Here is a 19,817-nt window from a genome sequence, read left to right on the forward strand (position 1 = left end):
TATTAACATAATGAAGAGTTCTAACTGAAATATCACAATGATGTATTGCTACAGTATTCAGAATCAGGTTTCTCAGACCACTGTGGATTTGAATCTCTGTATTTCACATTTAACTGTCCGCCACAGTTTCTGACATGGTGCGTCTCACAGTGATACTGGGGGGCACAGCCGTTACTGTTAATGCAAAAACCTCATCGGGGCTAATTGATTGCATTTGGGTCAATGCATTTTTTCTTACAATACAACTATATTAATCAAAGCCCTGTCTGTGCCTGGAACTCTCCAACTGACAGGTTTCAAGAGGTGCTAAAGTGTTAATTATTAAATCATTGGTTGTTGATTTCAATGCATGATCATCAGTTACTCTGTGAAATACAAATAAAACAGTGTAATTTATAAAGTGTTAAAAAATATTTCACAATTTTACTTTTTTGATAAAGTCGGTCATGATTTTACTTTGCCTCTCCGTTTGTAACATTTAAATTAATATTGAATTTTTCCACTTGTGTGCAGAACTGGTTATTGTGTGACCCAGACCAGCAAATGTAACACTGTGACTATCTTGACTACTGGGGACAAGGGACCATGGTGACGGTGACTGCAGGTAAGAAACATGCCTTCATTCTGTGCTGTTGGATTTGCTTCATTGTTTCACATTTCTGTTTATTTTTATCATTAATGTGTTAACCGAAACTTTGTATTGGTGGATTCTATGTTGACAATGTTTCATTTAATTATGCTGCAAAGGGACGGAACAATTGTTCTGCTTCTCGGCAAAAAAAAAAGCTATGGGAGTTTTAAGGGCTTGTTTGAGTGATTTGCCTTTTATCTGCTGATGAGGCTTTGTGCCTGGCTTACTTTAAATACCTGAGTTTTGTTAAACAATTTTGTGTTTCTACCATGTTTAATCTCGGTGACATCTGATTTCTGCAAGTTTTCTAATCGACTGAAAGCATTGTGTTTAAAAGAGTTGGAAATAAGATTGTAGACAGGAAACCGAGTGCTATCAAAGTCAAAAATGTCATTTTAAACTACGGGTTTTATAATAAATGTTTGTCATGTTTATTTGTGTTAACTGCGCTGAAAAATATCAATATAATGTTGACGAATGTTCATCTTAAATAAGTGAAATGCTACCATAACTAAGAACAACAGAGTTAACAAATTTCCTACCTGGGTCAGGTTTAAATGACATATTAAAATGCAGTAATATCGCCAGATATTCTAAAATATACCGTGAAAATCAACACAATGCATTAAAAATGATCCATGGAAATACAATTCTTCTGCCATTGTTTCATATTGCTGTTTATTTCATAAATGACTTGTTCAATGAAAGGCGATTTCTGTGCGATGTATTGAGGTTTATTTGAAATGTTGCACCTGATTCTGCTGAAAGGGCTTAGGTAATTAAGCAGTTGTTGGATTCAGTCCCTCGGTGTTGTGATTTGGTGTTAAGTGCTGAGGAGAGTATGTGCCTGGGTTACTTTGAACAGTTAAAGCTCGTGGACCTATTTGGTGATTCTACAACATATAATGTCGATCGCATCTACCGTGTGTTGGTTTTGTGCTTAAACCATTATGAAGGACAGTTATAGTTACAAAGCAGGCAGGCTTTTTAATCAATATTGATAGATATATTGATGCAGTTATATTTCAGTGCTAATTGCAGATTCAACAATTAATATTTTGCTTCCGATACTCCTATTTAATACTTGAGGTAATAATGCAATGTTAAGGTACATAAGCAGCGAATTTGAACTGTGATGGGGAGTTAAATGAATATAACTCAAACGGCTATAATGCGGCAATATTTCCCAATATAACAGCAATAAAAAATAATATTGATAGACATTTAGCAGATAATCTGTGCTATCCACAACTCTGCTGCAGAACGCAGCACAATTAATGGCAGCCGGACAAATGCAGAAGTTCCAGCAATTTCCATTGTTTTTTCTTAATATAATGCACACTGATCGCACTGCAGTGTTTAGTTCGAAGAGGGATTTTAAATTAATTGGTTCCTCCCTGGTTTACGCAGGTTGAAAGCTGCTAATTAATTATCAATATTAAATGTGTTTTGTAAATTGCAGCTAGCTAATTTAATATATCTGCCGGGTTGCTGAACCTTTGCTATGCAGCCAAACAGCGTTTCTCCTTCAATTTTGGTGTAGACCATTATCACTAAACCAATCTTAAACAGTTTGCAGCTAATGAATTGCTCAGTAATTTTATTTTAATTCAGAGAAAGTTCAGAATGCATAAGGCTGGAAATGGACAAACATTGCAATTGAAGCAGGTTGGCTTAATTATAAATGTAACTTCTGAATTGAAGAACAACAACCAATCTTGCAAAGCTGTGTGATATACGGGTTGAATTAAATGGGCGCTACCTTTAATTCTCATTAAAATCGTTGTTCTTTTTGCTCGTTGACTTTCAGTGTCTCAGGTGATGCAGAGGAATTGTTATCTCTCAGTTCTGCATTGATGGTTGTGGATCTTAATTTCAATAAGTAACATTATATATTTAAACAAAAAATGCTGAAAAAATACTCAGCAGGACTGGCAGCATCTGTCCATGGAGAAGCAGAGATCTGAAGAAGAGTCATACGGATTCGAAACGTTAACTCTGTTTTTCTCTGCACTGATGCTGCCAGACGTGCTGAGTTTTGCCAGCATTTTCCGTTTTTATATCAGATTCCCAGCATCCGCCGCATTTTATTTTCATTATCTATTTAAAACAAATTTACGTGCATTGTGTGGATTACGGGCATGGTATTTCGAAGCTTGGCTGTATTATTATCAAGGGGAGGCTCCGAAAATGGCGACAAACTGCCAGGGCTACATTAGTTATTAAAAATAAAACTGCTGTTGAAATGTGGGATGATATTTAAACTCCGAAGTCCCACTTTAGTGACTAGAGGATGATGCACTCCATTTTTATTACCGATATGAGTACCCGGATAGTGTTTAAAATTTTTTTTAGCTGCCCATTTATAAACCTATCATGTGAAATACACGTTTAGAACAGAAGAGCTTTTAGGTCGTGACAACATAGTCACAAACATGAAAAACTTACACGGGTGTAGGTATAGGAGCACATTCCTATAAATTTTTGATCATCTTAATTTATTAAAAGTAAAATAATATATTTATCCGAATGTGTATGGAATTATTTGTTTAAGAAGTGTCACCTTAATTTAATTAAGCCTATTATTAACAAGAGACAAATCAGAAGAAGAAGAAAATTATTAACTAATTTGGCATAATAGGGTATAATATCAACAATGTGAAAATAAAATCTAAGAGTGCAAATTCATTACAAAAAAATCTCTCAAATGTGCTGTGCTGAGTCCAGGATTAAAGTTAAAACTCATGGTTGGAGAATTATTTAAAATTATTTTCAATTAACTTGGAAAGCAACATGTTTCTTACTCAGCTGCCTTCAGCTCCATTTGATGTTGCTGTACAATTTAATTAATTTCCTTCGTGTTTTGCCTCAGCAGTTTCAATGGTTACACATAATTCTGAAATTTATGTCAGTGAATATTCGGAGTTCAGTGTAAATATCTCCCGATTTGTTAAATTATTGCTCTGTTACAATGTCCCTGTTATAGACATAAATTACCCTGAATGTAAATTATTCTGATGTTCCTGTTTTCAGCCAAACTAACTCTAAGGCTGTTGTGAAAACTGTACACAGACAGGGAGAAATTGAGGCCCGTCAAAGGGAGTTTTTCAATTTAGAATCAGCTTAATTTCAAAGAAGTGACGTGGTCATAAATTTACAAAAGTTTTAATCAATTCAAACGGACTAATGGATACTGGAGAAATCTATCTTTAATAGAATGATTTTTGCATTGTTTATGTCTGTTCTGTTTCTATGTGCGTGATCACTGTGCGAGAAGCGTGAGCCTTCTGGCTGTTTGTGAACTTTCTGGTTCATTCTCCTGTATTTCAGGGAATTAATTTCGAACCATTTATTTAAGAAGTTTGTATATCCGAGAAAGGTGCAAGTCTGTTATTAAGTTTGAGAAGGTGTCTCAGAAATAAGATCAGTATCCCAGTTTGTGGAATGCAGAAGGAATGCAAAGTGTAGAAAGATATTTTTCCTGTTCAGTGTTTGCTGTATCAGAGCCGGTGGTTTGTTGATGGTCCAGTCTAAGCGTAAGTTTTAACTAACAATGCGGAATAGAGGGCGTTTTAGAATGCATCCCACCATTACTATTCCTGAAATACAGCGTTTCACAGGACTGTGCAAAGAGAGTTTTAGTATAATTCACCTGTTCTGTATCTGACAGGAGCGTGTTGGCACTGTCAATGTTCAAGGAACTTTAACCAGTATCAAACTCATTGGGCGTGAGTTCTCCGAATGAGGTATGTAAAATTAAATGCCTCAATTCCTCCAATGAAGTAGCAGATCGTTAATTCAAAGTACATTTCATTCTAAAAAAAAAGCCAAGTTTCTGATGAAGGAATGATGATTAAACATTTTCAATAACAGATAACATTTGAATCAGATTGACCTGATCTAAAGTTCAATTTCAGGACAGTTAAATGAAGTGACTGTAACGTTACCTTCTGCGATATGATAGAATCTGGAAATAAATTGTGCAGCTTAAATGGACAGTATGGTGCCTTACTCCTTGTCTAATGCAATCTACTGTGGGAATGAAAGCTGGAAAAATATGAATTTAACTTAACTCAATGCACAACCTGATTCCAACTGCCCTAAGGACATTTGATGAACTATCATAGAAGCAGTTTTACTGTTGTTCTAAAGGCTTTACTAGAGCTGTGAATTTGATGTGGAACTTCAATGTTCTTCTCTCTTGCATCTAATCAGTACAGTCTTTGAACTGTGAACATTTGATTGTGCAGTGTAGATGAAACGCCTTTTTCTGAACATGTATCTATTCATGCGTCCATTTTTCCATCCATCGATGCAAAGATCAATATATTGATCGGTCTATCTATCTATCTATCTATCTATCTATCTATCTATCTATCTATCTATCTATCTATCTATCTATCTATCTATCTATCTATCTATCTATCTATCTATCTATCTATCTATCTATCTATCTATCTATCTATCTATCTATCTATCTATCTATCTATCTATCTATCTATCTATCTATCTATCTATCTATCTATCTATCTATCTATCTATCTATCTATCTATCTATCTATCTATCTATCTATCTGTCTATCTGTCTGTCTGTCTATCTGTCTATCTATCTATCTGTCTATCTGTCTATCTATCTATCTATCTATCTATCTATCTATCTATCTATCTATCTATCTATCTATCTATCTATCTATCTATCTATCTGTCTGTCTGTCTGTCTGTCTGTCTGTCTGTCTGTCTGTCTGTCTGTCTGTCTGTCTGTCTATCTATCTATCTATCTATCTATCTATCTATCTATCTATCTATCTATCTATCTATCTATCTGTCTGTCTGTCTGTCTGTCTGTCTGTCTGCCTGTCTGTCTATCTGCCTACGTGCTTACCTTGTCCATCTGTCTGTCTGTCTGTCTGTCTCTATCTTCTATCACTCTCTATCTCTTTCTCTATCTCTCTCTCTATCTATCCATCCATCCATCTGTTTATCTGACTGTCTCTCTCTCTCTCTTTCTCTATCTCTATCGATCGATAGATCTATCTATCTATCTATCTGTTTGTCTATTTATCTATCGACCGATCTCTTTAACTCTCTATTTATCTATCTTTCTATGTATCTATCTATCTGTTTATCTAACCAAGATAGCTGATAATAATGGATTATTTGTAAACACATTGAGCATTGGCAACTTTGGAGAGTTAATTCAGAATTGTGATTGGCGGAAAGCCAACCGTCCATGCTATCAAATAGTCTCATTGAACAACTCATGGTCATGCTTTATAAAAGTGCTAAAAGTTTGTATGTAAGTAATGAAGCTAGTCGGTCCACCGTTCGGAGTTACAGAATCTTTAAAGCAAATGCTGCCAAGCATCATCCAAGTTTATCCCCTGAAAACAGCAACATGTTGAACATGAAACTAGAATAGGTTAGTGTAAAAACCCCACTGTCCCACTGATGTCCTTCATGGAAGATAGTCGGCAATCCTGGCCCAGAGATAGCTAAATGTTGCTGCATTAAAATAGTCATTTGCTGCTGATAAGAGGTTGATAGTAAAATACTTTAAGCGAGAGCTCAGTGGAAATAATGTGGAAGGATCTAAAGTGAAAGTTTTTGAGGAATGATTGATGTTTTCTCAACAGAGGAACAAGGGCTGGAGGAAGCCCAGGTTACAATATGCCTTATTTATTTCTCTATTATGTGGCCTCATGGGCAGTATTTCCCTTTTCCGACTTGTGCCTCATCCTATGTACAAGACTGGCCATCATGGGGGCGTGTCCCATCGGGCATATCAACTCCTAAATGCAGTTTATGATCAGAGTATTTTGGAAATTAATTATACCAATATTAAACTTCGAACAAGTTGCCTATTTCATAAGCACGAAACATATGTTTAACTTGTTCAATTGACTCTTCATTCCCAGCGACACCGTCTGACCCCACCCTCTACGCTCTGCTCTCCTCCTGTGAACAAGCAAACACTGCCGGCTCCGTGACCTACGGCTGTTTGGCTGCGGACTACTCCCCCGAAATCACCAGCGTTTCCTGGAAGAAAGACCAAGAGACGATCAAAGCTGGATTGAAGACTTTCCCATCAGTGCTGAACAAGAAGGGGACTCACACCCTGAGCAGCCAGTTAACCATCACCGAATCAGAGGTTGGAAGTAGCAAAATCTACTGCGAGGTTCGACGGAGCGACTCGGTCTGGCTGAAGGAAATGCCAGGTTCGTGTTGTGGGATGCAAAGGGCGGCAGTGCCGGGGCTGGGTGAAGGGTGAATGTGGTCAGCAAATGAGTTATGTTTAAATTCTGCATCACATGAGTTAGAATGGAGTGAGAGTATTGTGTATAGTTCAGGTGCCCATATCACACTTAGTGTATTGTGGATACCACATCACACTTAGTGGATTGTGTAGAGTTCTGGCCTCCACATCACACTTAGTGTGACATGGACAGCTCTGGTCTCCGCATCACAGTTATTGCACTGTGGACAGTTTTGTTCTCCACATCACAATGTAGTGTACTGTGTATAATTAAGGTCTCCACATCACAATAGGTGTACTGTGTGCAGTTATCCCCTCCATATCACACCGAGTATACTGTATGTAGTTCTGGTTTCCACGTAAGGAGAATGCTACAGGGACGTTGCACTAGCAGCTAAACTAATTACAAGGACAATGCCAGAGCTGATAGATTACACCTGTCAAGTAACAGCGAATAGGCTGGTGGTCTATTCTCGACAAAATAAAAATCTGTGGTGTGACCGAATAAAGGTCCCCATACTACTGAAATAATTTGATAGTTTAGACAAGAATTAGAGCTCATGTGTACAACAGAATGCTAAAAAAAAACAATTGGCAAATCTGAATCTTCTGTACACCAAGGATGAGCAGACTGTGGGACTCCTTGTAGGTGAGACGTTACTGAGACCCTGTTCAGGGGAATCTTAATAGATACATGAGGGAGATTGTAAAGGAGGTGGTTTTTACACTGCAAGATGAAGTAGAGCGAGAGGAAGTTCTTGTGGATCCTAAACTCCAGCATTGAACTATGAGGCCGGCTGGCCTGGTTCTGTCCTGAGGATTTTATGTAAATAGTTTTACAGTTTTTAATTGTTTGGTTTGAAGCAAAATTAATTCCAAATAATATGAATTTTCTTGCAGATATTGTGGTGCATCATCCAACTGTTCTCCTCACCGTGAGCCCCAGTGACGAAATCACAAGCAGCAGATTTGCAACCATCGTCTGTTCAATCGTTGATTTCCGTCCAAATTCAATCAACGTGAAGTGGCTGAAGAATGGACAGGCCATGGTCTCGGGCTTCGTCACCTCTCCCGGCTTTGAAGTGAACGGGAATTTCTCGGCGACCAGTCGGCTGACAGTCCCCGCTGGTGACTGGTTCAGTCACACGCTCTATACCTGCCTGGTCACTCATAAAGGGGTCACTCAAAGCCGAAACATCACCAAACCTGATGGTAAGAGACACAACCCAAGAAATTTCAAGGCCATTCTTGGTGCCAATCTCTGTCCAAGCCAAGAATTATTTTGGAATGATTAAAATTCAGAGAATGTCTCCCATTTGCCAATTTGCCCGCTTGCGTTTCCTTCCAAAGGAAACAAAAACACACTGAAGTAATCCTATCATTTACACAGCGTCTTTATCAGCATCAGATTGTCCTAAAACACTTAACAGCCAATGAATGACCGTGAAAATGTGCTCATTGTCGTAAAGCAGAATATTCAGCAGCGATTTGCTGTACAACAGTTTCCTATAAACTGGGACATGATGCTGACTGGATTTATTTATTTATTAATTGATTTCATTCTGTATGTTGAGGGACACATGTTGTCCAGCAAACAGACACACTTTAGCTAGTCATTTACATTTTTTTTTCCAGATTTCCAGCAATATTTGGATTTTAGAACTAAATAACATTATTGGTTTTGCTGCTGGGGATGGTTCAAAGTAACTCAGGAGGGGCGTAGGAACAAGGAGTGAATGTCAGAGAGTAATACCAGGGTGCATGGAATTCTCGGAGAGGCAGCTAACACTAAAAGAGGGTATGGTCAGTTAATAGATGGAGTCAGGAGAAGGGAGCATGCAATGAAGCCTAAATCAGTGTTGCACCGCATGTATGTGAATGCACGGAGTATAGTTAATAAAATTTGGAGTTACTGTCGTAGATTGTCTTGTGGGATTACGATGTTAGGGCGATAACGATAAGCTTAAGGAAGGACAAAATTGGGTGTTAAATATTCCTGGTTACAAGATGTTCAGAAAAGACAGCAGAGGGCATAGAAACGGGGTGGGGTGGTCGTGGCGTTTTTGGTTAAGGAGAATATTGCAATACTGGAGAAAAAAATCTGTCAGGCGATTCAAGGACAGAGCCAATTTGGCTGGTGCAAAGGAATAAGAAGGGTGCAATTACATTGCTGGGTGTAATGTGTACACCGGAATAGCCAGTGGGAAGATAGAGAGGAGCATGGAAATAACAGAGAGGTTTAAACATCATCGAGTAGTTATAATGGAGGGGGGAGGGGTTCATTACCCGAATATATACTGGGATAGTGGTACCGTAAGGGGCATTGAGGGAGCAGCATTCCTTGATTATACTCTGGAGAATTTCCTACAGCTGTGTGTGTCCAGTGCAAGAAGAAAGGAGGCACTGCCTGACATCTTGGGATTGAGGAAGGGCCAAGTAAATAAATTGACAGGAGGGGATCATTTAGGGGACAGTGATCATTGTATCATAACGTTTAGGATGACGGTGGAAAATCACATTGATCAATCCAGGGTAAGAATAGTCAACTTGCAGACAGCGGACTTCAATGGGGCAAGAATGGGGCTGGGCCTGATAGACTGGAACCAAAGGTTGGTGGGAAAAACAGTAGCTGAACAATCGGCTAACTTCAAAGGTGAGATGGTTTCGGCACAGTCAAAGTATGTTCCCTCAAAAGGGAAGGGCAGGAGAAGCCAATCCAGAGCTCACTGGATGGCAATGGGGATAGAAATTAAGTTAAGGAAGAAAAAATGTGCTTACAGCAGGTGCCGGGAAGCAAATACATTTGAGAACCAAACTGAATACAGAAGGTTCAGAAGGGATGTGTAAAAGAAAATACGAGAAGCAAAGAGAGATTATGAAAAAAGACTGACAGCTAACATAAAAGGAAATCCCAAAGTATTCCATAAGCATATGAATCGTAAAAGGGTTGTAAAAGGAGGAATAGGCCAATTAGGGATCAAAAAGGAGATTTACACATAGAGGCAAGAGGCATGGCTGAGGTGTTAAATGAATACTTTGCAGCTGTCTTTACTTACGAGGTAGATGCTGCCCAGGCCATGGTGACAGAGGAGGAAACTCAGTCACTAGAAGGGTTTAAAATTGATAGGGAGGAGGTATTGCATCAGCTGTTGGCACTTAAAGTTGATAAGGCACCGGGAGCGGGTGAGATGCGTCCAATAGAACTGAGGGAAGTGAGAGTGGAAATTGCAGAGACACTGACAATAATTTTTCAGCGTTCCCTGCATTTGGGGGAGGTGCTGGAGGACTGGAGAATTGCAAATATTACGCTCTTGTTCAACAAAGTTTATAAAAGTCTGCCCTGCAATTACAGACGAGTCAGTTTAACTTCGGTGGTGTGGAAACTTCTGGAAACAATTATTCCGGATGGAATTAATATCATATGGAATAATGTAGATTGATTAGGAAAAGTCATCATGGATTTATTAAAGGGAAATCCTGTATAACTAACTTGCTGGAGTTTGTTCAAGAGGTAACAGAGATGGTTAGTGAGGGCAAGGCCATTGATGTGGTCTATATGGACTTCCAAAGGGCTTTCGATACAGTGCCACACCACAGACCTGTGAGGAAAGTTATAGACCATAGAATTAAAGGGACAGTAGCTAAGTGGATAAAAATTTATATATATAAATGATCTAGATCTTGGTTTGCAGGGGACAGTTTAAAGGTTTGTGGACGACGCAAAACGTGGGAGAATTTGTGGAAATGTGATGTCACACTGACAAAGCAGGCAGTCCCGGGCCTTAACAGTTGATGTTGAAGTCGGTACCTCTCACAATACAGTACTTGATCAGTACTACATTTCTGTTATCAGCTACACTTGTGTTCAAACATCTGGAGTGGGGACTGAACCCATGTTCTTTCTGAATCAGAATCCCCCGATGATCAGGATTCCATCAACTCACAAAACACGGTAACATTTTGTTCAAAAGTTGGACAGTGAGTGAGGAGTCATTGGTTTTAATTTTATCCGAAATTGATTGATCACATTGTGAGTAGGATCGATGTCTGCAGGCCTTTACTGGTAATTGCCCACGACTTCAATTCCGACAAAGATGTGCACTTTATTTCTGCTGCTGTTTTCATATTGAGCAGCGCTGATAGCAGTTTTCATCGTCTCGGCTGCAATCCTTTGAGTACAAAAGTCTAATGAGTGATCGAATTGCGGTGTTTCGGTTAATTAATGAAATTGGAAAAGGGGAGAAATGTTTAGTCCTCCGAATTAGGGATAGGAAAATCCTGAGGAAGGCGATTTTGACAACATTTTCCTCACACTGTGAAATATTATCACTTTCCTTTTCCCCAAGATTTTCTGAGGCTGGGAATCAATTGACATTTCAAAAAAAGAGATTAACATTGTTTTTTTGAAAATGTTATCGCACGTGACAGAACGGGGAGGATAAATGGGTTAAGGCGCACATTATTCTTACAGAGAGACATAGAGAGCTGAATGGTCTCCTCCTGTGCTGTGAGCATTCTATCATTCTCTGATTCCTTGATTTCGGGACGAGTGATAATCTGTCTATAAAACAATTGTACCTGAATTTATTCACATTGTTGCACCGGCATTTGGTTTATCCAGTCCCAGTGGTTCTGGCTGGAAATACACATGGAATGTTATGGAGTCTCCCGGAATTATTGCAAGTCACTGACCTTCAAATAATGATGGCCTTTACATGGCAGGGAGAGGTCAAATAAATATTCCCGTCGTGAGAGTGAAAGCTGAATACTGGGTTTCTGATTCTGAAGATGATGTTTTGGTTGACATTCATTTCTGCTTCACAGTTTCCGACTGCACCGATCCCGTAATTACTCTACAGCCGCCGCCAATAGAACAGGTCTTACTGGAGGCGACAGTGACCTTAACCTGCATCGTGAGTAACGCCCCTTATGGAGTCCTCGTGTCCTGGACACAAGAGCAGAAGCCTTTGAAATCAGAGATTGCTGTCCAGCCGGGAAAGGATCCTAACAGCGTGGTCAGCAACCTGAACATCTCAACACAAGCCTGGCTGAGTGGGGCTGAGTTCTACTGCGTGGTGAGCCATCAGGATCTGCCGACTCCTTTAAGAAATTCCATCCACAAGGAAGAACGTAAGTGGTGAGAATGAATCAATAAGTGAGCCAGTGTGCAAATTCCCAGTATAAGTTTAAGAACCAATAATTAGTGTACAGTGCATTAATGAGCTAGTCTGATTGGTAATTCCACTAACTAAAACCACTAGGCCCGTATATGAAGCATTTAAGCAGTAAATTCATAAGTAGGTGAATGAACAAGAAACTGTACTGCAGGGTTTGATGATATAAGGTGGGAGGAGCTTGGTGTGCAGTTTAGACACCAGCACAGAACTGTTCGGTTGAATGGCCTGTAACTGTTACTGATGAAACTTTACAGTCCAATCCCGCATATTCTCAGAGTAAATGATTGCATCCACTTCTGCTCCGAGCTAGAAAGCCGGTCAGACCCCAAAGTGGAAAATGGAGATCTTGAAATGCCAAAGCAAAACACATTTCTCTCACATCTAACCACCGGCATCATTGTCCCTGAATTTCTCCAGTATTTTTTGTGACATTTATTGTAAATTCTTTGCAGCTAAATATCCGCGGGAACCGTCCGTCTCTGTCCTCCTGCCCCCGGCTGAAGATGTCTCCGCTCAGAGATTCATCTCCCTCAGCTGCTTAGTGAGAGGTTTCTCCCCCCGAGAGATCTTCGTCAAGTGGACCGTCAATGACAAGCCGGTGAAACCGGGGAACTACAAGAACACCGAGGTGATGGCGGAGAACGGCAATAACTCCTTCTTCATGTACAGCCTGTTATCAATTGCAGCGGAGGAGTGGGCCAGCGGCGCTTCCTACTCCTGTGTGGTGGGACATGAAGCGATTCCCTTGAAGATCATCAACAGAACGGTTGATAAATCCAGCGGTAAACCGAGTTTTGTGAACATTTCCCTTGCACTGATGGACACCGTTAATTCATGTCAATGAGAATCTATCGCTTAGATTTCTTACGCTAGTAGAAATAATAAAGTATTTTCCTCCAATTATGAATTAAATACACAGCCACTTAATTAATTGTGTTTTCCAGTTTTGCTAATGTTAGGCCTGTTTAGTTGATGTCGGGAATTTACAGATCTCAGACCCGAGTCTTGTACAATCAGTGCATCCAGCTCACGTACACCCTGGGTTAGAGACAGAATAATTCTCATTCATTACAGAATTCTGCAAACTTACTTCACCAACTTGCCCCTCGCTGAGGTGAATTCTGACAATGTCCCATTTCCCACAAGCACACACAGCAGCAGCATTTAGATCCCGTTGTTCCTGCTTCACTTTTCGTCCATCGATTCAAACTTCTACCAGCTGGAAGTTGCCGCATCGCACCCACTGGGAACTGAAGTGAGGGTCACACGGGAACGCTAAATGTTACTCCACTTAGCCAACATAGAAAGGGGGGAGGGCATTAGTTAACGCAATGTACCTGCACCTCCCCAACAGAGACAACCGGAGAGGAAATTGTTTAGCCAACGAGAGGGAGTGGAGAGGGGAAGATTAACTCACTAACCTCCTCGTCCCAGAGCAGAGGGTTTAGAATTGAACAGCTGTCTATGATATGGGTTCAGATACAAGGCGGCTTCTAGCTTCCTGCGCTCAGATTGCAATCTTCAATCATGGCAAACATAGTGCAACATGATGTTTTGAAATGATTTTCAATCTCTTGTTCTTGTAAATCACAAGTTGCCGGTCATTTTTCATAATCCAAATCAGAACTGCTGATTCCATCCTTCCTGTGTTCCTGGTTCTGTTTCTAATGTGTCTGGGGTCCTTCTGTTTAATTGTTGCATTCTATCGCTTGATGTCACATTGAATCCCACAGAAAATACAGTCATACACAGAATGGCGAATAGTGTTCTCAATCGATCAGACCTTCACGGTCAGGCCACGTTATTGATGCTCAGCGATGTGTGGAACAATAATAATAAAAACACATACAACACACTGACACAAGTTCATAAACACATACACACACAAACACACACACACAGGAAAAGACACACTCATACATGCCCTGGCACGAGATCACACACACACACACAAACTCACACGCACATACAGAAACACACACAAACACACACACATACTCACACACACACACTGACAGGAACAGTGCAAACACAGTAGTACATAACAAAGCACACACAAACACATACACACACACACACACACAGAGTCTCACACACACACAAATGCACACACACACATTTACACACACGCAAACATACATAAACAAGCACACACCTCCACACACAAACACACACAGACAAAGACAGACACACACACACACCTTGGCACAAGATCACACACACACAGAGACTCTCTCTCTCACACACACACACACACACACACACATATACACATACAGACAAAGACAGGCTCACACAAACCCTGGCACAAGATCACACACACACACACACACATACACAACAAAGGCACACACGCAATCTGACACAAGATCTCTCTCTCTCTCTCACAGAAAAACACACAAAGCAACACAGAGACAGAAACACACGCACACACAAGCAGTGACAGGAAAATGTACACTCACTAGTACGTAAAATACACACACACACACACACACACAAACACACACACTTACATACACACACATACACACGCACACACACTGACAAAGACAGACTCACACACACCCTGGCAAAATATCACACACAGACTCACACACACACAACAAAGACACACACCCAATCTGACACCAGATCTCTCTCACCCTCTCTCACAGACAAACACACAGAGACACACACATGCACTGAAACCAAATTGCATACACACACGTAGACAAAGGCAGGCACACACACACACACACAAACATGCACACACACATACACAAACACACACACACACACACACACACACACTGGATCATGCTCACATGCCCGAACAAATCAACACAAACAGACATACACACATGCAGACAAAAACATGCAGATAGACACAAACACAATCACACACACACACACACACACACACACACACATACATAAACAAGCACGCACATCCACACACACACACACACACACACAAACCCCACTGGGTCATGCACACAAACCCGAACACATAAACACGGGCTGACATACACACAGTGAGGTAAAAACACTCAGACAGGCACAGATGCACACACACACACATACGTAAACAAGCACATGCACACACACACACACACACACACACAAACACACACACAGGCATTGGCACAGACATGCACACACACACACGCACTTACAGACACACAAACACATGCATATACGAGCACACATACAGTTATACACAGACATACACACATTCGGGCACACATGCAGGCAGACAGACAGACACACACACACACACACACACGCATCCATTGGATCATACACACATGCCCGGACACGTAAATACAGACTGACATTGACACAGACAGACAAACGTAAACAGACAGACACAGAGTCACACATGCATGCATACATACACACACACATGCACACACTCACACACAGACACACACGCACACACACAAACATACATAAGCAAGCAAACACATCGACACACACACACACATTCACACACACACACACACTCGGATAGACACACACACAGGCATTGACACAGACATGCGCACACACACACACTCACAGACACACACACACATGATTAACGAGCACACATACAGGCATACACAGACAATCATGCATTCGTGCACACAGGCAGGCAGACAGACACACACGCATAAACCCACCAACTGGATCATGCACACTGCCCGAACACATACACACAGACTGACATTGACACAAACAGACGAAAGCACAAAGCCAGACACAATGGCATCACACACACACACACACAACCACACACACACCACTGGATCATGCACGCATATCCGAGCACATAAACACAGACTGACATACACACAGACACACAAAAGCACAGAAACAGACACAGAGGCACACACACACATGCACAAGCATATGTAAAAAAGCACACAAATCGACATACACACACACACACATTCACACACACACACACACACACACACACACATTCGGATAGACACAAACACACAGACATTGACGCAGACATGTGCACACACATGCAATTACAGACACATACACACGCAGATACTCTCTCACACACATGCAGTCACAGTCACACACATGCAAACGTGTGTGCGCAAGCACACACAAACACACATGCATAGATACACACAACAGACACAATTACAGATATACACAACCCCATAAGCAGACTCAGACAGGACCTGTAAGCACATACATGAACTTGTTCATTACAATGCTTCAACGAGCACAACAATATAGATTTAACGACACACTATCATACATGCATAAACGAGCTCACATACAGGCAAAACAGAGGTACACTTATTTGGGAACACACGCAGGCAGACAGACAGACAAGCACACACACAAGCACACACGCACACATACATACATAAAGAGGAACACACACTCACACACATCCAGACACAAGATCACACAAACACACACACACGCACGCACACACACACACACACACACAAACACACACACGCACACACAAGCACACACAATCACACAGGCATATGCACAAACCCGCACGCATGTATACACACAAACACACATACACACAAACACATGGACGCATACACACATATACAAAATGAGTCACACAATCAAAACACACAAAGACACATGTAAACGCACACCTCCACACACATAAATATACACACACAAACACACACACAGGCAGACGATCACACACACACACAAAAATGCACAGGCACACAGAAACACACACACACACAGGTTCATACATAGGCACGGGGAAAGAGGCACACGTACACAAACATGTGCAAGCATGCATACACTCATAGACAGACACATGCGCACACACATAAACATACATACACAAGCACAAGCATACATATACACACAAACCATCACACAGACGCATATACACAGAACCACACACACACAAGCACACACAAATGCACATGCAAACACAGACCCTCACAATGATAAACATGCACAGGCATACACACTCAAACCAACACACACACAAATACACACACACACTCACAAGAGCATACATATACATCGAAAATATGCAGACATGCAAACTCTCAGTAACACACCACACATATGCACAGATGCAAGCTCACACTCAGAAATATACACCCACTCTCGACAAACAAACACACACAGAGAGAGACATGCGCACACACACGCAGGCACCTGAAAACGCAGATACTCTCTCACACACATGCAGTCACAGTCACACACATGCAAACGTGTGTGCGCAAGCACACACAAACACACATGCATAGATACACACAACAGACACAATTACAGATATACACAACCCCATAAGCAGACTCAGACAGGACCTGTAAGCACATACATGAACTTGTTCATTACAATGCTTCAACGAGCACAACAATATAGATTTAACGACACACTATCATACACAATAGTGCACATGCATAGGCATTTCTACAAACACATTAAAATTGACACACGGGCACACAAACAAATAAATGAACAAACAGTAACATTTTGACAAACATAGAACAAGAAACAGCTATGAATATATTCAAGCACTCACAATAAAACAAACACATATAAACACACGCTTTAGTAAACACAGACACGTAAACATACATTAACACATAGCTAGAAACATCCATGAACACATAAAGGCACGCCTCAACATATTCACACGCTCATGGGGGCACAATCATTAACATATCAAACATAGAACATAAAAAGGCACAATATCAGATATATTAACAGGCATGGTCGTAAACAAACTCTTTATCACAAACATTAATAAGTGAACATAAACAACAACGCATATAAACACATTGATACACACTCATTAACAAATTTACAAACAAACTGATACACACTCATTTACGAAAGAACAAACATACACACAAAGGCGGGCCACACTTAAATAAGAATATCAACGCTCATGCCACAGGAACACAAACATCAACACTCATACAACATGGCACACAAAAACAGTTAAAGGCAGAGCAAGAGATACTCGTGCACATATACGCAAATATTTAAAAAGCACAAAGGCAAATGCCAGGCTACAGACGAAAGTCAATTTGAAATGCACCGTTTTAATGGACACATCTTCCAAAAATTGCTGGGAGCACATAAAGACCCAGGAGACACGCTGAAGCAATGTTCTTAATAATAAACTGATTTAAGTTAATTATGTCCCAAACATCACCACCACAAATAAACAAACAAGATCAAAATTCACAAAAGATATCTAACAGAGTTCAGAGTCTTGGAATTAATACCTATCAGTACCTATCATTAAAATAATTGTTATCAATTGGTAAACCTCCTGAATTTTCCATCATAATATAATCCAGTGATAGGTCGTACAAAATTGATCCAAATGAACTGGTATCGAAGGGAAAAAAAACTCGTTTTCCAATAGAGGCAGGATGAGAAATGTAAAGTGAGAGCAGCTGTTGAGTTAGTAACAGACAGAGATTGTTGAGAGTCAATTATTCATTGATAGATATGCATTGAATATTTAATTACTGAAGCGATCAAAAGCTTCAGGAAGATAAAATAGAATTAATATATTTTAAAAAAAGTAAGACACCCTCGATTAATAAGAATGTAATTAAAATTTCTCGGTTATATCCCTGTAGATTCCACAGACCGCATCTGGATTGAAGACAATGAGGACGATAACGGGAACATCTGGACAACTGCTTCCACATTCATCGTCCTGTTCTACCTGAGCATTTTCTACAGTACTGCCGTCACTCTGGTGAAGGTGAGAAGATACAATCCACTAACACTACAATCTGACTGAAGCGGTTTGAAAATTTTCTAAATATTTGAACAATTAAAAACTATAACATAAATGCACCAGATCATAAACATCTGCTTCATTATTTTCTCCCTCTTTTACAGATCAAGTGATCGGTTGAATTTGGACCCCGTAGCCTTTCCTCAGCTGTTCATTAAGATCTCTGTATTCCAATTTAAAATATGTTAACTTAGTGATCCTGAATCTGTAACCGAACCTGTAACAGTATTTCCGTTTACCTGTATGAAATGTGCGAGATGATAATGGTTGTAATGTAATTGAAGCATCTAAGTTCCTTAGAGTTAGGATTTCAATTGTAATTAAGTAACTTTTCTCATTCCTTATTCACTATTTCCCCCTTCCCTTTCCGATAAGCCGCTGTTTTCTCTTTCTGATCTATGTTCCAGTGGTACATACAGTTTACCAACTCAAAGCGCATGTGTTCTATTCCCAACGTGACCCCAGTCATTATATTCATTTCTGTTAACTTTAAAATAAACTTTCCTGTAAAATATTCTCTGAAATTACTAATAAATCTGGAATGAAAAGTGTACTAGCTATGACTTTGCTGAATTCCTTTCTCCAAGACCCATCGACACCGTTCCATTTTCCCTATTACACATTTCTCACAGTTTTACCAGTCCTGTCTGGGATCTGTTTGCACCCAAGGCCCCATTAGGCTACCCATCGTCCCATCCGTGTAAGGAGACCTTTACCTCTGCCTGTTTCTGGCAATTGCCCGAGGCGGAATGATTGAACAGGGAGGGTCACCTCGGTGATTTCACTCTGGGCGGTCACAGTCACATGTCTGGCAATTCCAAACTGTAGGGTTCGGCTTCATCGGAGGCTGATAGACGACAGGAAATTGGAGCGGAAAACTTCCTTTACAATGCCCCATCAAACATTCCCATGCTTGGTGCAGCCGGGGTCAGAAACAGGGTAAAGATTCCTCTGCATTGTCTGATTAAACACTTTGAAGGTGGCGGTGCCACGGGCTAGATATATAACACA

The 19,817-nt window shown here is 40.4% G+C and overlaps 1 gene segment (V, D, J or C); it reads left to right on the top strand.

Moving 5' to 3' along the window:
• The first annotated feature begins 514 nt into the window (after positions 1 to 514).
• LOC144698249 (Ig heavy chain C region, membrane-bound form-like) lies at positions 515 to 19,040 on the top strand. The segment is given in 7 exon segments: positions 515 to 604; positions 6,547 to 6,846; positions 7,785 to 8,096; positions 11,709 to 12,014; positions 12,514 to 12,843; positions 18,643 to 18,770; positions 18,911 to 19,040. Coding segments are annotated over 7 exon segments (1,404 nt in total).
• The last annotated feature ends 777 nt before the right edge of the window (positions 19,041 to 19,817 follow it).

This window comes from Cetorhinus maximus, chromosome 23 (assembly GCF_964194155.1).
Source record: "Cetorhinus maximus chromosome 23, sCetMax3.hap1.1, whole genome shotgun sequence".
NCBI lineage: Eukaryota > Metazoa > Chordata > Chondrichthyes > Lamniformes > Cetorhinidae > Cetorhinus > Cetorhinus maximus.